Source organism: Pundamilia nyererei, unplaced genomic scaffold (assembly GCF_000239375.1).
Source record: "Pundamilia nyererei isolate P.nyererei 1_Seehausen unplaced genomic scaffold, PunNye1.0 scaffold00184, whole genome shotgun sequence".
In the NCBI taxonomy this organism is placed as follows: domain Eukaryota; kingdom Metazoa; phylum Chordata; class Actinopteri; order Cichliformes; family Cichlidae; genus Pundamilia; species Pundamilia nyererei.
Genome location: NW_005187585.1, coordinates 589151 through 603766, shown reverse-complemented (window position 1 = coordinate 603766; position 14616 = coordinate 589151). Strand labels below are relative to the sequence as shown.

Below are 14616 nucleotides of genomic sequence, written 5' to 3'. Positions count from 1 at the left end.
TACCAAGACATTGCCCAGTGGGAGTGAAGCGGTACCCAGCTTTACACTCGCATCGGTAGCTTCCTGGCAAGTTCAGACAGTCTGCATTTTGCTGGCACACCGGTCCATTCTGACACTCATCAATATCTGACAACAAGAGGGACAGAGATGTTCATACAGCAGGCATAAATATAAAAAGACCAAAGTAAAACACAGGGATTCTACAGCAGACTGCAAACGTCACCTTCACAAATCAGCAGCTTGTCGTTGTAGATGAAGCCAATGGGGCACTCGCACCTGAAGCTGCCGATCATGTTGATGCACACTCCATTCTCACAGATTCCCGGAATTTCCCTGCACTCGTCGATGTCTGTCAAATGAACGAGAGACCAACGGCGGCGTGAGAAAAGAGAAGCGTTCCTCCTCATCGCGTAAGCGTTTCAGTGTGAAAATCTTTACCAATAATCTGTCCAGTGGTGATGTCGATGTAATATCCCGGTCTCTCGCTGCCACACAGGATCGCAAACTCATCTGAATGGACAGGAGGCACGAGTTTATACGAGTTCATCGCCACTTCCGCGTGCTGGTATATACTACGTATTTACTCTACTGTTCTAGACCTCACCGCTGCTGGGCACGGGGCACTGTTCGCAGGGTTTGTTCCACGCACGGCCGATGTTGTAAGAGCAGCAGCACATCTTTTTGGTCATGTTGAAGTTTAGCTCGCCGTCGCACGTTCCGTTGTCAGAGTAAAAGTTCCTGTAGCAGTAGCTCTTCCTCATGTCTGTGTGTGGTGCGTTTGTGAGAAATGCAGAGTTGCAGGTAACCCTAAATACGACAGCGACAATCGTGAAAACCCAGCAAGCCTACCTACCCATGCAGTTGTTCCCTCCGTTGACCTGCATGTAATCCACAGGGCAGATGCAGGTGTAGTTCCCGATGGTGTTGTAGCACTGGCCGGGGCCACAGATGCCTGGCCGTTCACACTCATTGACATCTGTACACAGAGAGAGCAGCACGGGGGAAAAAACATTCCTTCAGTAAAGGTGCCAGCTACTTCTATGAAACATATTTTGGTCCACGCCTTTAAATATATTAAATTCTTTATCAGCATTACTCCCAAAAAGCCATGAACATGCCTATGAGCCCAGCTCATAGCTGAACAGTTCATTGACCACAAACAAGGAGGACTTGCAGTGCTAGACTTTTGTACTTCAGGTCAACAAAAACACACTAATTAAACACTTTCCCATGATTATTTTCATGTTGGCTTGAAATAAAATGTCCCCCTCTGCTGTTACTGCAACTTACTGCATGTGTGTGCATTTCACGGGGGGGGGGCAAAGCGTGAAATGTGCACGGTGGACCGGCGTGTCTATTACACGCTTTCGGCTGAGTTAAAATGTCACTGTCAACCCATTAAGCCTCCTGCTCTCCTCCTTTCTCTGTTCCCTTTTCTCTTTTTTAAACAGCCTTCTATTTCATCGCCTTTCGTTCCTCTCTCCGTCATCACTGGCGTGCCTACAGGGGACACTGCGTACTTCCCCAAGGAAAGAGTTGACCACATCAGAGCCTCGCTCTTCTGGACACAGTTAGCGCTCTCAGCTGTCTCATCATTCTGGCTGAGCTTTGCTGGGTTAGCAACAAACGGGAACTAGAGCAGACACTTATGGAGCTGCAGTGTTGTCTATGGGACAACAGGGTCCAATATTTTCTTTGCCTTTTTGCTCCCAGTGCTTCTTTCTCTCTCTTTCTCTCTCCATGTGTCACTGAAAGAACATTTCCACGGCTGGACTCAATTTCCTCCCCAGTGAAATGTCCCAGGGCCAGAGCTGGAGACGGATGGGTCACCTGTTTGTTCATTTGTGCATGTGTGTGCTTAATACCTTCACAAACTCTGGTGTCCAGGTTGAGGGCAAAGCCTCTTGAACATTCACAGTGGAAACTACCAAACGTGTTGATGCACCGTCCTCCCTGGCATAAGCCGGGCAATTCCTGACACTCATCGATGTCTGTGGGAGAGAGAAAGGGAAAACTCAGCACCACTGTGGGCTGGTGTTTCTGTAAGTATACCCAGGGGCGACCTCAAAAACAAAAAAAGGCATAATAGCATGTTGCTACAACCTTCCAAGATGACAGTGATGGGGTTTGGTCTGAAGCCTTCCCCTCCAGGACACAGAGTCTTGTACTGAGCTGTAACACAAAACACAGAAACGAATTACAAGCCTGCATCAAGGGTGTGCGTTATAGCAGAATTTGCCAGTAATTGCGATGAATTGTGGTGCTTGAAAAAGCCATTTTTAGTCATGCACTTGTTTCCTTTCGTTTTCTGTCGTGCTTTTTGTGATCTCAGCGGTAGCCACAGAGCCCAGAGGACCGGACATGACTGCAGCTACTCAGAATTACAAAGCGAAAAGAAAAAGGTTTTGTTCTTGTCACAGAAGCAAACAGTTCCCTGAGCTGAAAAGGATGAGTCATTCCCTGTAATGTTTTGAAACATCTGTTGGCAATTTCCAAATAAGTTGCACAAAGCTGTCTCATTTTTACCAGCAACAGCAATTACAGCAAACACACTAATCGCATGGCAAGAGAAGCCAGCATGTGAGTCTGCATGTAAGCAGAGCAGCTAGTTTGCACCTTAAGACTCCTGATGTACTCTGGTATATTAATATATTTTGATCTTGGATATGATTTTTCATATTAGTTTACAGATGCCCTTAATTTGAGGAAATTAAGGTTTGGTTTAAGGAAATTAAGGTCTGTTTTGTTTACCCTGCTGCAAATAGATGGATTTGACAGGGTTATTGATTAAACATAAACACCAAATCTTTTTCTTTCCTCTACATTCAAATCTAATTTTTAAACCACAATTCAAAACAGCCAACAGCTAACAAGCCAACCCATCCCACCAACAAGAATACCGGGTGAAAAGTCAAGCCGACAAGGAACTGTCAAAAATCGCATTTCCAGGAGTGACCACTTCAGCCAGGGTGCAAAAGCTTAAGAGCGTAAGAGCATATATAAAAATGTTTACATCCTGGAGAGGTGGAGGTATGCACAAGAGAGAAGAGGAGTCAGTAGAAGCAAGGTGGAAAGGTGAACATGCAGTAGAGTAGAGGTAGTGAAGGTAGGTGAGTTTAATACCTGGGGTCAGGCATCCAAACAAATGTGTACACAAGAGAGGTGAAGAAGGGAGTGCACGCAGGGTGGAAACCATGTCAGGGATGATTTGTGACAGAAGGATAGCCGCAAGAATGAAAGGGAAGCTTTATAAGATGGTAAATCAGAGGGACCAGCTCAGGTTGAGCAGTAAGGCATAGTGGAGATACTGGACAAAGGATGCTGAGTATGAACCTGCCAGGGAGGATGAAAAGAGGAAGACCACAGAGACGTTTCATGGATGTAGGGTTGGTATAACAAAGGAGGATGCTAGGGATAGGGTGAGATGGAGGCAGATGAGCTGCTGTAGTGACCCCTAAAGGGGGCAGCTGAAAGAAGAAGATCCTGGTACAAAGAATGGTGTTGCAATCCATAGCTAATCTATCCCTTATGCCTTATCCCATAACTGTAGTTTGACTGTGAGGTGTGTTTCACCTTTGCTCTGCTTATGGATTTGGAGACTCATGGAACACTTTTTAATCAATTTATCTGACAAATGACATGTATTGGTTTATGCACAAATGTAGCCTACTTGATAAAGTCTTCCTAAATCCTAGCATTTTATTTGTATATATTAATTAGCAGGTACTATATCTGAGTGATGCACCCATGCAACCCACTGCATGGTTCCAATTTTATCATGCCATCATTCTTCAGATGTTTGTGTTGCTTTCCTACAGCTGGAATGAACAAAAATGTTGAATCGTGGAAATTTTTATCAAAGTAAGTAATGCTAGCAATAAATTACCTTCTCATGTACTATCACAAGCCACTGAGTATATCAGCTCCAAAAAGAGACGCTAAGGTTAGCTAACTATGCACTGTATTTGGGCTATAGACGCTGTGGCTTCCTGGAGGTGCGTCACGCATGAGTATTTCTTGCTAGAGTAGACATTCCTCGCAGTTGAACTGAAAACAAAAAGTACATAATGTGTGGTTACAAAGGATAATGTGATGACTCACTTGAGTTTACAGGCGGGCATAATTCACATGGATTTCCCCAGCCCTTGCCCATGGAGCAGCAACAGGACGCTTTGGAGACGCCAACTCCAATCTCATTGGAGCAGTCCAAATTTTCAGATGCGTCTCCTCGCAAACGAACATCTCGAAAGCAACTACCAGAGCGAGTGTCTACACACAAACGCACACATAAACAGGCACAGATTTTCAGCTATGTTGGTTAAGCCTTTTCTTTGAAATTAGTTAAAGAACAAGCTAAGAACAGTTTTAAATATGTTTAGTGTTGCAGTCTCACCTACACAGCCCACTCGAGTGGGATTGAGTTCAAAGTCTGGTGGGCAGTTACAATGGTAGCTTCCAGGGATATTAACGCACACTCCATTAATGCAGATGGTCGGGTCTGCACATTCATTGATATCTGAGAAAGTAAAAGTACATTTTTTTATATATAAATGATCGCTTTCAATTTTTTGGCCAATACAAAAGCAACTGGATGGATCACAGAATATGAAAGCTCTTATCTTTACACGTGTGCTGCGTTTCTTTTGCACTTGTATATATTTCCCCTGTTTGCTGAGGCCTAAACACAGGAACATGGAGGGGAGCTGGACTAGTCTTACCTGTGCAGTTGCCTCCACTTCTGTCCAGTTCATAACCAATGCTACATTTACATCTGAAAAGTCCCGGGATATTCTGGCACTGTCCGTTGACACAGATGTCAGCAAAGGTACATTCGTCTATGTCTGTGAAAAAGAGAGATAAAGAGTGAGCCAGCTGTGAGTGATTAGTGGATCATGAGATCACGGTGGAAAACTGGCAGTGGGCTTTAGGAAGTGAAGGCCACTCACCTCTGCTACAGAATGACAGCTCTAGACATACTCAGACAGACATACGCACACATACACTATCAGAACTGTAGCCAAGGTTATGAAATTGTGCTCTTCCACATCATTACACTCTGCACAAGTCATTACTGTCCAGCTCCGACTGAGCTGATGGAGGCAGGACTGGACAGGTTATTTCAGGATGTTTGACACATCAGTGCAATGAGGTCAGTCTGCTCTTTCAATTGAATCCTGCAGTGCATTATCACTGCACTCAGCATTCATCTGCAACAAGTTATAAATGTGTTCGTATGCAGCTTACAAGAAATCTTAAAAACAAGTTAATATTTTATTCAGACTTTGAGTAAATGAGCGGAATACATCCCAATCAAAACATCTTTAAAAAAGAGCCTGCAGTTGAGATTCCCACATATGGCAAATCTGAATCATATGTCAGTATATTATGAAGGTTAGGAATCCAGAATTTATACAGTTGTGGTCAGAAGCTGACTTATATTCATCATTGGCATGAGTGTCATGGTAATTTTGGACTTTTAATGATTTCATGGAACTTGTTCTTCCAGTATGAAATGACTGTACAGCACACATCTTTAATGGCTTTAAAAACCAATAACTGGTTTCACTGGTTTAAATTGTTTTGGGATTTACTCTAATCCACAGAGGGGTTTTAAAAAAATATGAGTGGTGCTGAAGGTTCTACCATGTCTTTTAAATTGACATATTATCTTCTGTTTAGTGATTGTAATTTAATACAACCGGTAGTTTCCGGTAGTTGCCAGCATAAAAAGCATTTGTTTGACACTGCTCATTTAAAACTGAGAAAAATGGGAAAGTGCAAGGAATTCAGTGAAGATGTAAAAGGGAGAACTGCAGATTTACACAAGTTGCGAAGGTCTCTTGAAGCCATTTCTAAACAAGTGCAGACTCTAAGATTATCAGTTCAAACAACTGTATGCAAGTTATTCTGATTTGTCACCACTTCTGTAACTTGTAAATTGGTTAGTATTTCAAGAACAACCTGGGAACTTCCCAGGCTCAAGTGTGTCATGAACTGGAAACTGTTGGAACACCAGCGTCACTGCCTTCTGGAGAAAAATCTTTAAGTTTTTTGGCCATAATGGTAAGAGGTATGTTTGGAAGAGTAAAGGCTTTCAAACCTAAGAAAACAGCTGATAAGCATGGTGGTGGTAGCGTAATGCTCATACTCTGGAGATGTTTTGCCAGCAATGGTACTGGTATGCTGCACAAAGTGGTGGAATAATGAAGAAGCTGGACTACAACAGCTAGACCGTTGAAAGTTGGACACAATGGTATCCTTCAAAACAACAATGATCTTGAACATAAATCCAAACTGGTTTTGGAATGACTAAAGCAGGCTGACATTAGGCTTCTGGAATGTCTTTCCCAAAGCCCTGACCTCCTCTTTATCGGAAATATATGGACTACACTTAAAAGTCAAGAATGTGCCAACCAATTTAAATGAACTCTTCCAATTTTTGACAAGCATCTGGTCAAGTTGCAACTTGCTAAGAGACATTTAACAAGATATTAGTGGGGGTCTATGTATAAGGTCTTGGGTCTGTATGTATAAGTTTGGCCCTGTGTGTATTAGAAAAACAAAAAAGTAAATTGAAAATTGTGCACCTAATTCTTGCTTGGGTCATTAAAGGTGTACGCTGTACAATCATTCCACCCTGGCAAAAGAACCGTTCAAAGAAATCGCCAAAAGCTCAAAATTACAATTTATGCCTACGATGAGTAAAATTCTGTCCACAGCTGTATGTTGTGTAAGCAGCTTGTGCATCTCAAGCACTAATTTTAAGAATAAGACTGTTTTTAGAGCAGCCTTTCATTACAATTCTAATATGTAGCCTTTTTATGCTATAAGGAATTACACTGTAAGCAGGAAATAATGTTTGGACCGGTTTTTTCAAAGAATTCCTTCCACTCAGTTCATTTTTATCTCCATCACAAAGCTTAGATACAACCTTTAACCAAATTGTAGCAATTGCACAACTGATATACACTCCTGAGTCAGATAAACATCTCGTAGTTACGAGCTCGCACGCTGTGATGTGTGCTTCAAGTTTCAGAAGCGTGATGTTGAAACACTAAATTATCGAGCAAACGTGAACAGAAAATCAAGGCGAGTTCCACTGTTATTGTCAGTCCTTCGAAATGTTCTCACAGCCTAAATCACATTAATGCTCAGCATATTGTGCTCTTTGATGTCCAAAAATCCATATAATTAGTAGGCAGCATCTGTTTGGATCTGCTATTTCCATAAACAGGAAAACAAAACAAACAAATAGCACCGGGCAATTTTTGGGTTTCGTTTTTTGAAACTGTCAACATAATTTAGGATGCGGGCACCCATTCAAATCCTGGGAACTATGATAGTCTGTGTTGTATTGCCTTACCCTCACAGGCCTTGCCGTCAGCAGTGGTGATGAAGCCCATGTCACATTCACAGCGGAAGCCTCCTGGCAGATTCAGACAGTGGCCGTTTTCACACAGGTTGCCGTTCTCTGCGCACTCATCGCTATCTGCAGTCACACACCCACACAGAGTCAGTAAGCACAAAATACATCCGTGGATCTTTTAAAGGGCTGAAGTGTGGATTAAGAAACTGATTTTGTATGTGTGACCTGAGCAAGAGAATCCATCTCCAGAGAATCCATCCTTGCACACGCATCGATAAGAGCCCATGGTGTTGAGACAGTCAGCATTGTTGCTGCACATATGTGTCCCATTTGAGCATTCATCCAGGTCTGAAACACAACAAACGATTACATTCCTGCAAACGTAACTGAATTCATCCAAATATTGAGGATAAGCCTTGTAGTATTAAATCAATATCAAAGTAAAGACGATAGCCAAAAGCACAGGTTTGCTTTTCGCAATTGCGCATCTCATACACAAGCTCATTCATTTCAGATGGTTCATGTATTTTTACCATTTACTTGCGCATTCCAGGCCATCAGCCTTACCTGTACATTTGAGACCACTGCCAATCCACCCCGGAGCACAACTACACTTGAAACTGCCGGCTGTGTTGGTGCAGGTTGCATGTCTATCGCAATTATGGGCTCCGATTTCACACTCATTGATATCTGACAAAGAGAGAACGAGAAACAACATAAAGAAAAATAGACACAGGTCTGATGGTCCAATGATTAAGGTCTGCTTTCTCATTCCAGTGGGGTTCTTGGCGCTGTAGAGTGAGTTGATGCTTGGTTTGATTTGTATAAAGATAGCAGCAGGAGAAGACAGGGCTAAGTCTTTCTGGCTCACTGTCTCTGTATTTCAGAGCACAAGGCAACAAGGCAACGAGGCATTCTCATGATCTCTGATACTAATGGCCTTGCTACAAAGGTTTAATGAGCGCAGCAGGTCTCTGGATTTTCGTCATTCAAGTGTGTCCTGAGAGCTGTAAAACGGCTAAGAGGTGGAACGAAGGCCTAACGCTGAGGCCTTGTTCTGTCTGCACCGTCTGAACTAGTCCTCGCAGGTTATTTTAGGCAAAGATACCTCCTTTTACCCACAGACTTTGCACCTCTAATGTGAAGCTTCTGGAACAGCACATTACGACCCCCGCCCCCCCTTTAATGTTCGTGTTTGGGTTTCTCACCGCCCCAGATGTCAAGTGTGGAAATTTAATCTTTCCAAAACATAATTTCTTTAAATGTGATGTGGTAAAAGTGTGATGTGCCAACTCTACAAATAAACATTCCTTCACAGCAAAACCATGACAATAATATCTCCCAACCAATGAAATATTCGGGGTAATCTATTCTCTGAATGTACAGACCTACTGTTTGCCACTCAAGATTCTAATAAATGAGCAATAAAAATTAATGGGAGCAATTAGTGAATATTATTAAAATCTGCCCTGCGCATAAAGTTGATTAAATCCTGTGGGGTGGAACCAATAAGGATCTCTTTGAGTGTGGCTGTAGCCTCACTCAAAGACTGAGGCCTGAGCTAGAGGTGGAGCTTTAATAGCAAGAGCGTGCAAGTTAGTTAGTTCACGTTCCCTTCATGTACTTCAAGGGAAACCATGCTGAGAACTCAATTTTTTACGACCTATCAGGGAATGAGACACACTCCTCTCTGCGTGTGTCTGTCTTTGTGAGGGTAGTAATTCAAGACACAGTCAATTAGAGATTAGCGCTGCTGGTTTACAGTCTTCCTAAGGACAGGGTATGGCATATTTTCATTACATTTGATTACAAGGTTAATATGAGGGCTTGCGGCAAACGAATCTCCCTGGATTACAGGCAAAACTAATGATCAGCTCCTCCAAGCCTTTGATGAAAGAAAGAACACAAACACACGCACACACACACACACACACACACACACACACACACACACACACACACACACACACACACACAATGCAAACAAAGATTGCTGCATGTGAGAAGCGTGTCATCGGTCAAAAAAGAGGGCTGAATGAACTAGGACAGTGTTTGACAGATGAAAAAAAGTTGCGAATTACACATTTGCCTATACATGGCTGCTTAGCTGGCTGTTAGTGTGTTTGCATGCCTGACTGCCAGTTTATCTGAGTGTCCTCTTGTCTCGTTTTATTCCAACATGTTTTGACAACTGTCAAGCATTTACCATTTATGTATTTGCCATATTAACGTGCCGCATTCTCTTAATACTTAATACTGCATTTGAAGGATCTGCCTCTACTTTATGTACCACCACTAACATGTTTTTGAAGCCTTTTTACTGTTTTAATCACCATGATCTACTAGTCAAACAATCAAAGCAAGAGTACAAGGGAATCATTTACAAAGACAAATATTATCATGTTAAAAATAAGAGTCGTGAAAAACTAAAACTAAACTAAAGCCAGCGTGGAATAATGATGCCAAAGCAGAATGGTAAATGGTAAATGGTAAATGGCCTGTATTTGTATAGCGCTTTACTAGTCCCTAAGGACCCCAAAGCGCTTTACACAACCAGTCATTCAACCATTCACACACATATTCACACACTGGAAGTGCCAGTGCCAAAAGTGCCATCCATCATCGGCTGTTTGAAGCTGCGTCAGACCATACACAGTACAAAAGACAGAGCCACTGTTACATCGTATTGGTTATGAGCCCATAACGTTTTTGGGAAAGTGTTTACCCAAGTCAAAGAGCACATGATCGGGGGGGTGTTTTTTCTCATAGATTTCTATGCAATCAGAAGCTTTTTTGCAACTAGGAGAGTCTGCCCCTGCTGGTCATTAAAAAGAATGCAGCTCTACTCTTATTTTCCCTTTTTTAGACCCCAAACCCATCATTTATACATTCAAAAGCACATAAATCTAAAGAAACCCCAGCGGTAACATTCGTTCTCAAGGTACTGCATTCACAAACTTGGGTGTTCATGTTGGCCAGCCGCCCAGCAGGGTGACGACAACTCCCAATGAGCCTTTTACAGCTGAAGGGTAAAAACCTCCACATCAACACTGGCACAGGAGCAGAAGAAGCCAAAACATAAAGCGAAACCAGAGTTTTAGTCATTGTACAAAACATGGAAATAGCTTCCAGGTTGGAAAATGAAGCCAATGTGGAAGTGCCTTCACTCTATCTGAAGGAGTCGATGATACCTGTGGTTGAGGGGAAAAAAGAAACATTTCCAGTCCTAAAGGGAAAACAATGTTCCATCTTGACCTCTTTAAAGACTTGAGATTATGGACTCACTGATTTTGACTAAAAAAAATGAATAAAAGATTATTTTCCTAAAATGTAGGATTACCTGTGGAAAGAAACTCCTAATAACTTCTCAATAACTTCCTTTTATTTTTTTTTGTTTTTTTTAATTACTGCTCACCAAGATAGTGACAGCAGAAATACTTCTCTCAAGGCTTCAGAACACGACTTCAGAAACCAATAAATGAAATCACAGGAGTTAAATCCATCTTTGATACTGTCTATGAGATACTCTCATCTTTTCAAGTTGATACACCTTATTTATTTTATACCCAATTTCTAAATCTATTTGAACCATAAACCATAGGAGCTCCTGGGGTGGCTGTGGTTCAGGAGGTACCAACTGGAAGACTAGTTGCGCCTACTCCAGGCTGTGTGCTGAAGTTTCCTTGAGCAAGTTACTGAACCTCGATTTGCCTCATCCATGAGCATGAGTGTGTGTGACTGTTAAGAGAAGGTGATTATATAGAAAAAAGTGTTTGTATGAATATGTGTTATTAATCTCTGTCTCTCTTCCACAGCATGTCTTTTTTCCTGTCTTCCTTCTCTCAACCCAACTGGTTGAATTAGATGGCCCCGCCCCTCCCTGAGCCTGGTTCTCCCAGAGCTTCCTTCCTGTTAAAAGGGAGTTTTTCCTTCCCACTGTCGCCAAAGTGCTTGTTCATAGGAGGCCGTATGATTGTTGGATTTTTCTCTGTATGTATTATTGTAGGGTCTACCTTACAATATAAAGCTCCTTGAGGCGACTGTTGTTCTGATTTGGCGCTGTATAAATAAAATTGAATTGAATAGTGTGTGACTGAGTGAATGAGGCTTGTAGTAAAAAGCATTTTGAGTGCTCAGTTAAATAAGAAAAGCACTAAGTACCAATCTAACCTTTATCACTCAAACTGAAAACAGCACAAACTGAAATTGTGGCTGCATCCATCTTGCTAGCATGCAGCCCATGTTTAAAGTCATATTCATGTTAAGTTTGATAACAATAAGCACTAGCCAGCGAAAGCTGCTGGTCATACCATATATGGTTAATAACACGATTAGATTGGGAATTAAAATATAGCCAATCTGACCTTTCGGCTGCAGTAGTAAAAACTGACCAACTGACTCTTTGGAATCTAAGTTCTCACTTTCAAATGACAGATAGTGTAACTTGTTATTGTCAAAGTTGCATGGTCTTGCTTCAACACATTGTTAAAGCAAGAATTGTTTCATTGTTTTGTCATTTAGCTGAGAGACGATAAAGACAACAGACCATAAATTCTGATAATGATCACCCCTTTAAGATGCTTCCATGCTTGTAAACTCTACCAATACATCTCCACCCAGGCCCCAACTTTCCAATACACATGTAGAGATGCAAAAGTGCTTGAGTGTACGCTCCAGATACTCACACCCTGCCCCTGAGTTCTCAATGTTGTGGAATAAAAACAGAAATAATTCTTGTGGGAGCCACATAAACAGCTGGATCATATCTGGGCTTAAGAGCACCGCTCACTCATTAACACTCGCACACACAGACACACACACGCACAAGAAGGTTTAGTCCCTGCATGCCAACAAGGTCGCATGAGGCAGCTGAACAATAGCAACCAATTTTTTGTGAATTTCATTGTCCGAATTCTTTTATTTAGTGGAGACCTTTTTCCAAAAGAAAGAGTAGCAGGTTTTGTTTCTTGTGTATAAGAAGAAATCATGCCTGTCCGAGAGGAATTAGCATCTCGATTCCCTGGTCTGGGGCTGAAATTCCAAAGCTGTGAATCAGAACATTTAAATGGGATTAGAATGAGCAGGAGTTATGTGTTTGCAAGTGTGTGTGTGTGTGTGTGTGTGTGTGTGTGTGTGTGTGTGTGTGTGTGTGTGTGGAGAAGGTGGAGGTGTAACAGTTCAGAAAAACCTGTTTATTTGCGTCTGAAGAAAATGCACTGCTGCTGCTGCTGCTGAGTGTGTTAGATTAAAAGAAATCACGGCCCAAAGTCACAACTAGCCTTCGACCGCACACTTTTTAAGTAGCCTCATAAATCAAGACTTAATTTTTTCTAGACGAGAGGCGAGTCCAAACTAGCAAAAGACTCTAGCGGATGGACAGACATTGTATTTATGTGTTCTGGAGACGTTACAGGTGATTACGCGCTGCCAAACTCTTCCAACCATCACGTAATGTTTAACTGACCCTAATGAAAGAGCAACAAAAGAATAAACAAAGGTGCAAAATGATGCATGCATTAGATGGAAGACGGTGACCTCACTGCTCCTGCTGCTGTTAACGATGCTGCATGTTTGTCTGCACACGTGAGTGTGTGTGTGTGTATGTGTGAGCGTGTTTCTTATCAACTCAGACAGCAGCTTTCGAATGGTGATGAGTAATGTTAGAGCTGCTTCGGGTTAGACAGGCATTCTCCTCGGGTCTTCTCATTTCTGACCTCTCTTCAACTTGTTTTCACTGCTGCTGTTAAACAACGTCTCTCACACACACTCACACTCTTTCCACACTGATTAATTAGTAGCCGGCTCCGACTGACTCACCGTTCTTTCACTTCTGTTCATTTTCCCCCACAGTTAGAGCATTTTGGTTTGGTGGGTTTGTATGCTTGTGTGTGCTTGTTTCACTCACCTGTGCAGCCTGTGGTTCCCTTGCGTACAGAGTAGCCCAGGTCGCAGTGACAAATGAAGGATCCCTTGGTGTTCTCGCAGTTCCCGCTCAGACAGATGTTCGGGTTTAACTCGCACTCATCCACATCTATGAGGTGAGGTAAGAACAGAGCGATGCCATTTTAAAAAATAAAAATCAAGAACTTGCTTAAAATGAATACAATAAAGGAAAGGTTAATGGCAGTTAATAGAGATGAATTCGCTTTTGTATGTTTAGCCAGCCAAAAAAAATGGTTTTAAATAAGCTATAACATGGGTGTTAGGAAAGCACAAAAAATTACATCATGAGCTACACTGAGGCTTTAAAACATTTACTTTAAATAAATACAGCAATAACAGTCAGCTTGTGCAGATCCATTTAGAAGTCGGTTCTTTGTTTTCTCACTCAGTGGAACCAGACGTCTAAATGTCACACATTCCTCCGGCTAACACAATGTTCACTATTTTATAAATCAACAACAGCACTTGCCCCTTTCTCTCATACACAGACTCATTGATCTGAGTCATTTAAGACTTATTCTCATGACTCATATCTTGGATAACCCTGAAGATGCTCATTATGTAGTTTCAGTAAATGCGAGAATCCCCTGGATCTAATAAGCGCAGAGCTACAATTGCAGTGTTTTATTTGGGCTATAAAAAGAACGTCCGTTACCCAGGCAGGTCTTCATATCCTCGGATGACATGAAGCCATCAAAGCACAGACACTGATAAGTCCCTGGTGTGTTTGTACACTGGCCCCCGTCACAGATGTCTGGGCTTTCTTCACACTCATCGATATCTGCAGATTGGAGAAAGCAGAAAGGAAATAGGAATAGAAAAAGAGAGGGACAAGAGGGAAAGAAAAAAAAACATATTTTAAAGCTAAGTATGCAAACAATGAGGGGAAAGCACACATCAGCTTCAAAGAGGAAGTCAGGACTGAATTTACTTTGTCTCTCATGAATAAGCAAGTTCAATTCAGGACAGCACTTCTGCAAGAAACTGAACAGTTCTCTCCAATTAACCCCTCTATTGCCTGGATCTCTGTCTGTAAATCCGTCTCTGTTAATTAAAGGAATAAGCATCACAGGAGTGAGTCTATAAGCAGCGCCTGAAACCTGCACTCATTCTCCAAAAAAAATTCTGGCACCATAACCCGGCTCAGTGTGAGCTTTCTTTAAACATGTGCCAGCCAAGTCACAGCCACGTCTTTGTATTGTACATGCAGGCTTTTTGATGTAAACACAAAAATTGAGGGTATTTTCTTTACATTTTCCATGCAGTGTACAAAAAGTGCCAACTGTAAGACAACGACAGACAGGTAA

General features: G+C 42.0%; 1 protein-coding gene across 2 annotated transcripts in view; it reads right to left on the bottom strand.

The window, feature by feature from the left end:
- fbn1 (fibrillin 1) overlaps positions 1-14616 on the bottom strand; it is a 63857-nt gene that overhangs the window by 17653 nt on the left and 31588 nt on the right. For both annotated transcript variants that reach the window (XM_005746852.1, XM_005746853.1), the window contains 15 exons: positions 13965-14090; positions 13272-13397; positions 7934-8056; positions 7592-7714; positions 7364-7489; positions 4719-4841; positions 4394-4516; positions 4102-4269; positions 2104-2172; positions 1866-1991; positions 854-976; positions 605-763; positions 439-510; positions 224-349; positions 4-126 (listed from right to left, as the gene is read on the bottom strand). In XM_005746852.1, coding sequence (XP_005746909.1) covers positions 4-126; positions 224-349; positions 439-510; positions 605-763; positions 854-976; positions 1866-1991; positions 2104-2172; positions 4102-4269; positions 4394-4516; positions 4719-4841; positions 7364-7489; positions 7592-7714; positions 7934-8056; positions 13272-13397; positions 13965-14090 — 1836 coding nt within the window. The remainder of the gene's footprint in view (positions 1-3; positions 127-223; positions 350-438; positions 511-604; positions 764-853; positions 977-1865; positions 1992-2103; positions 2173-4101; positions 4270-4393; positions 4517-4718; positions 4842-7363; positions 7490-7591; positions 7715-7933; positions 8057-13271; positions 13398-13964; positions 14091-14616) is intronic.